The sequence below is a fragment of the Gallinula chloropus genome (genome assembly GCF_964237585.1).
Source record: "Gallinula chloropus genome assembly, chromosome: 2".
Lineage (NCBI taxonomy): Eukaryota > Metazoa > Chordata > Aves > Gruiformes > Rallidae > Gallinula > Gallinula chloropus.
This window is the reverse complement of record NC_140086.1, coordinates 44942838-44949021: the sequence shown is the minus strand read 5'-3', so window position 1 is coordinate 44949021 and position 6184 is coordinate 44942838. Positions and strand designations below refer to the sequence as shown.

The window sequence follows — 6184 nt, the reverse complement described above, 5'->3', positions numbered from 1 at the left end:
TGTCATGGTGGTTCAACTGTTCTCTGCATATGGGAAGTACACTCAGGAGTCAAAAGTAAAATTCCAGCACATCCTAAAGGGAGGATCTAGCCCTATCTCCCTGTAACAGGCAATCACATAACCAAACAGGTATGTATTTAGAGATCTGGAGCACCCTTTGGGTAAAAGCCCCTTTCCCAGATCTACTGATTTTAAACCAATCATTAGTGAGGAGTTTAAAACCCTAAGAATCATGTTGTATATAGGTTGCTATCATTCAGGTGCCTTTAGAGGAGAGGCTGTCTTTTTGAAAGCTTAACTTTCACTTAAAAGATTCACATTTATCACTGGTGTCAAAAATTAAAAGTGAAAAAAAAAAGGGGGTGGGAGACCGATTTCAGACAAGAGCGTATTTTCTTAGAAAGATTTTAAAAGTTGATTATTTGCATATAGAATGAGAGATGTCTTGTAGGAAATATAGACCAAGGAGATTCAATGGGTAGACTCACCATGGAAGGAGCTTTTTCATCACATTCCAAGAAAGTCAAACAAGCAGTAGCTCAGAAAAGAATTGCATTTACATTGATAAACAGCTTGTGCAGGTACAGAAGGGCATTTCTAGAGTAATGAGGCAAAACTATTCATGAAAAATGTTTTGGAGAAACGTCCTGACAGCAAATAGGAAGCGGTCTTCTGGGAAAAGCAGAAAAATTAATCTACCTGGGAAGTTTATGCTGGAACTGGAAAGAGAGCTAGGGATCTGTGATAGAGCCCTCTGCTTCAATTAAAGGGATGGGCCAGAAGAGCTTCTAGCCTTTCCCATCTTTGTGCTTTACGAGTACAGGTGTTACAGGCATGCAAAGTAGCATATCTTAATTGTCATCTCCAAATCAGACCAGTTCCACTTGTGTTTGGTTTAGCATACTGTATTTTGATGAAGTTTTCATCTGATTTCCCTTAAGGACAACAGTAGTGTTTCCACTCATTCAAGAAGTCAAGCTCTTATGCCATTTCATTTACCATGGGCGTAGAGAATTTAAAGTGTGAATTAAAACAATGGAAAAGCCTTTGTGACGTGACACAGGAGGGCAAACCTAGAACTTTGACAGTATAAATAGCTGTTGACTGACAGAGCTTTACTCATATTCCAGTAAACCTTGCTCTGGGAAGAGAAAGCTTCACAAAGAGAAGAGCTGCTGGAGCCTAAGGACTTCAAAGTGAATGACACAGAAGTGCAAATCAATAGAGTAAAATTTTCAAGGCTGTTTGATGCCTTCATGTGTTCATTTCAAAATGTTACCTCACAAATTCTCACTAACTCTATCTTTCTTGAACTATCTAGCTACTTCCTGGGGAAAAAAAAATTTAAAAAAATCTAGCAAGTCCTAGGGAATCATTGCTATAAACATGAGCTTTTGCCAGAAGATGCTTGAAGAATAGGAAAAGCTTCACTTGAGCTAACCTTTTTTGAGTAATGTGTTTCTGATGGAGAAAAGGTATAAAAGATCCTTCAGGCACCCATTGCATATAATGCTCCAGTGCTGTCCTGGTGAAGGACTCTCCTGGAGGAAACACAAGGCATGCATGGTCTGTTGTATTATTTTGCTGAAATGTAATCTTTTTAAAGAAATGTGTACCTTGTCTTTATCCATCAGTAACATTCCAGTTAAATTGTTGGAATTCTCTTGTTTTTGCTGTTACTTGCTCTTGCCAGTACCCTCCTGGTAGACATAGCAGTCTTTATACTGGATGCCAACTAGTGCTTATCTGTATTCTAGCTTAGCAGTTTGATAAAAGTTGAAAATGGCATTGCTTTGCCCTAGTCAGAAATTATGAGATGTGATTTATCGATGTTTTAATGTTTTTATGTAGTTTAGATCTAGGAGTCCTTAGTCAAATAATCCGAAGAAAATTATTTCTACTTTTTATTACTAAATAATTCTTTCCTGTGATACACTGTCATAATAAATTTGCTTGACAGTTCTAATATGTAAGATACTTTAATAAAAATATTTTTAATCTTTATGAAATGGTCATATAAACTATATCACAGTGTGACTTTACTACTACTTTAAAAGAGCATCATGCAAATGTTCCTGACCTCCTGTAAGGCTCCACTGGCCTTAATGAACTTTGGATCAGACCCAGATTTCCTAATGTCAGAGTCGCAGGAAAAGTATTAGAGTAAGGCTGCCTTAATAGCATCCTTCAACTGCCAAAATGTAAGGAAAAGAAGTTTATTGTAAAGGTTTTTCATTAAATATAGTTCACAATGTTGCCATGCTGTTGTAAGTAGCAAAAAGGCAACAGCGTTATAAAGCAGTGACTGCAGAAAAATCCTCTGTATGGTTTAAACTGTTTCAAAATACAAGGGTGATATTCTTTCGTAATGTTCAGTACTTGTGAACTAAGGATTCACATCTGAGATTCCCTTTTATCTTCATTTGTTCGTGTAGAGACATTTGCATTTCCCTATGACCCAGAACCTTGATAAACCAGACTCGGTTGTTTTCTTAAATTAGAACAAACAACAGAAATCTTACTTAAAAATGTTTATTGTAAAAAAGTGGCTAGAAAACAACATAAATTTCACTTCACGCTTTCTTCAAGTTATCTATAGATGCTGCTATAGGCAACAATTCACTTTCATTCATAACATATTCAGTCATATAAAAATAAAAATATTTACATTATGTCCACATACTTTACAAAATCATCAATAAAAAAGGCACTTGGAGGGGTAATGCTGAAAATATTGCATTTCCTTTGTGCATTAAAAAAAATAATTGTCAAACTCCCGTGAACCCCCTCTCTTGCACTTATTCCCGTTTTTTAAAAAAGATTAAAGTTTAGAGGAACTATTCCATATTAAAAGATGGTCAAGCATGCACCAGGAATGTTTGAAGCTACAGTCTTTTTTTCTTTTTAAAAGGCACATGCGGTTAATTTGTGGCTTTTAATTTTTCGTACATTCTCTTACATGGGATTTTTTTCCCTCTTTTTAATTATGCAGTTTTAAAGCATTTCAGATCATTAATGAAGGCCTTGGCTTCTAATAAAATAAAATAAAAAACACAGCAATGAATAATATTAAACATTTACTAAGGTAAACTCAGAATACTTTAAGGCACCTGAGATAAATGGTGTCTAGCGAAATTCACTTGGGTAGTATTTTTATTAGAAGTTCCACTTAAAATACTGTTTCTTTGGTTGAAATGGCTTGGCAGGAATGTAGTGTTAAATTTGCAGCCTTTTCTAAGCAAGAAAAGACTACGTACATTTGGCTTCATCTATCAAGAAAGCTGGCAATGCTTCTTCCTTTAGATCTACTTGAAATGTCATGCATGGTGTCTTTCCCCATCTTTCAGAATTCGCACTTAGGAATGAACTGTGTGGCTGAACAGAAACTACACTGAAAGCTACTGTCATACTAAGTTCTTCCACTATTTTGCTCGTTTGCTTGTTTGGTGGTGTTTTGGGTTTTTTTGGCTGAAAAGTAGATGAGAAAACGCCTTTGGATTTCCACTTATCATTTGGAACAGGAGTGGAGAAATGCATCGAGTCCAGGTAAACATTGACTGCATGACTCAGTGTGCTACACAGCAACCAGATTCCTCATGTTTGTGCAGAAGAGACATTCTGGAGAAAGTTTTGGAGCAATTTTTGCACTGGTATTTCTTCACATCCGAGTGGGTCTGCAGATGAGCTCTCAGATTGGATCTGTCTGCAAAAGCCCTGTTGCAGTGCGGACAGGAAAACGGCTTCTCTCCTAAAAAGGAAACATCAAGGGGGGGAGAAAAAAGAGGATAAAGCTTTAATAAAGAAGTATGTGCTTAGGAGAGGTAGAACCCGCTTTTATGAACGTACGGACAAGGGGAAAGGGTTTGTTAGGGTAAAGAATGTGTAGTGAAGTTAATCAGGCCACAGATAGGAACAGCTTTCAGCACTGCTGGCTGCAGTCGCAGAACGCGGTCTTTTCAGAACGTGCTGCTAAGCACAGTCTCTGAAGACAAGCTGCTGACACCTCCTGCATCTACAGGTGCAGGCAGTGCTTTTAGGTTGGGCTCCTCCCAACGTTGTCATATATTTTCATAGAACTTTTCCTGCTTAGCGCCGTGGGAATTACTGGAGACAAGGACAGAAAGGCAGCAAGCAGCAGTACAGTTATTACATTGTAACCAGTGTTATACCTAAAATCAAGTTTTTGCCTAAATGGGAAAAAAGGAGTGCTTTGGTGATGATGATGTGTTTTTAAACCTTAGGGACTTGCGACAACATGTGCAAAACTTGCCAATTGCTTAAAGAGTTGGAAAGTGGCCCCCCATGCATTGCCTTTCTCTTTTGCTTCTTGATTTCAGAGTCAGTTAGAGCTTTCTCAAAGTGACCAGTTTCCAAAGCCTGAAAGTTAATATCAAATCCTTAAAGCAAACACTTTGGTTAGCAGAAAGGGTTCAAACCATCCTAAAATTATCAAGGGAGTAATGCTGATTTATGCCAATACCTGGCTCACCAGACCACGCTACATTCCTCCCTCACCCACCCCCCAAAGAGGGGGAATTCTGCGGGTGCATTTCAAGGCTAGTAAAGAAATAGCGCTGGTTTTTCCACCTGTGGAAAAAGTTAGCAAAAAAGGCATCCTGATGTTATAGCAACAAGAAACTGCAACTGGAATGGTTGTTCTTACCAGTGTGAGTTCTAATGTGTCCTTGAAGTAGCCAGGGTCTAGAGAAAGCCTTGCCACAGATCTTGCAGACACAAGGTAGTGTGTGGGTCCTGATGTGCATCTTAAGTGCTCCCAGGCTGACATACTCCTTGTCACAGTACTTGCAGCTGAATGATTTCCTAGACTGGGCATCACAGTGCAGCTGCTTATGTTTGGCCAAGCCAGAGAAAGTTGAATAGGTCTTGTTGCATAAACTGCACTGAAACTTTTCGGCTTCGATGGCATGGGGGTCTGAAAGCTTGGACTGGATTCTCTCTTCTTCATCACTAATGGGACTTTCTGAACCGCTGTGATCTTTGGAGGAGGTGTCAGAAGGTGGAGGTGGGCTGACTCTTCCCAAAGATGAAGGGTATCCAGAAAGCGGAGAGAGGTCATTGGGTAATGGAGATGGTAGCAGCCCAGTTGTAGTCCACACAGTAATGGGATTGTAAGCTACTGAGCTCAGGATCTCTGGCTGTGGTATGATAGGGACTGGATAGCTTTCATACAGGTATGGGGATATAATCACTGGAGAAAGAAGAACATTTTAAGGTAAGAGAACGGGTAAGTATTTCAAAAAGCAGTACAAATAACATCTTGGGGATTAAAAGGCGCATAAATTAAACACTCAGTACAGTCATCTGAATATAAGGAAGATTAAGGAAATACTATTTCATACATATATCCCAGTGGATATATGCCGGAGACATTGCCCTCTGAAACAGCCAAATCACAGCTCTGGAGTCTCTTCAAGGCAGCATGCTGCTTCGAAATCTGTGCAGCCTGATACAATGAAGCAGTGAAACGTCCCCAAGGCTTTCTATAAAAGTTTCTGTTTCACCACCAGCAGATACAGAAGCGGAAAACTCCAAATCCTCTCCCAGTGACCGAGTTCAAGTGGATCAGCAAACTTTATGATTCATTCCGGGCAGCACTGCCATATTTCTCTAAACCCCCTCCTTATAAGCAAGAAAAGAAAAAAAAAGAGGTCTAGCAAGGAACTAACCCATTCCCTCCAGGCTGGAAAGCAATCCCACCCCTCCTCATTACTGCCACGCCACGACCGCAACCTCGGGAGCACGGCGGTGGCACCGGGTTTTCGTTTCGCTACCTGTATGAGTGTCCAGCTCGCTGTAATTCGGTTTCTTGGATGAATTGAAATGTTTCTTGACCAGGAAGGAGCGTGGCATTTTGGATGCGGGGCTTGTCCCTTCTCCCAGGCTCTCCTCGCGGGTGAGGGGGGTAGCGGTGCCCGGCCGGTGAGCAGCACACGCGCGCAGTCACTGCGAGCGCATCGGTCCCTGTGGCGCCGCCCGCCCCGCGCGATCCATCCACCGCGGCCGTGTAGTGGCAGTGCAGAAGCGCCTTCAAAAGTGCTGTAAATACCCACTAGTCAGGTGCAGGGGGGAAGGGTTTTCCGCTCCTCCAATCACTTCGGGATGTTCTCAAGCACTTTTCCAAACAGGCTGGGTTTTTTTTTTTTTTTTTCTTCTCTGGGAGGGC

The 6184-nt window shown here is 40.7% G+C and overlaps 1 protein-coding gene across 1 annotated transcript; it reads right to left on the bottom strand.

Moving 5' to 3' along the window:
• Window positions 1-3320: 3320 nt before the first annotated feature.
• SNAI2 (snail family transcriptional repressor 2) lies at window positions 3321-5871 on the bottom strand (the record flags this gene model as incomplete). The annotated part of the gene is made up of 3 exons (XM_084280157.1): window positions 3321-3748; window positions 4664-5209; window positions 5793-5871. The coding sequence occupies 3 exons, from the start codon at window positions 5869-5871 to the stop codon at window positions 3567-3569; spliced, it is 807 nt and encodes a 268-aa protein (XP_084136283.1). The 3' UTR covers window positions 3321-3566.
• Window positions 5872-6184: the final 313 nt, after the last annotated feature.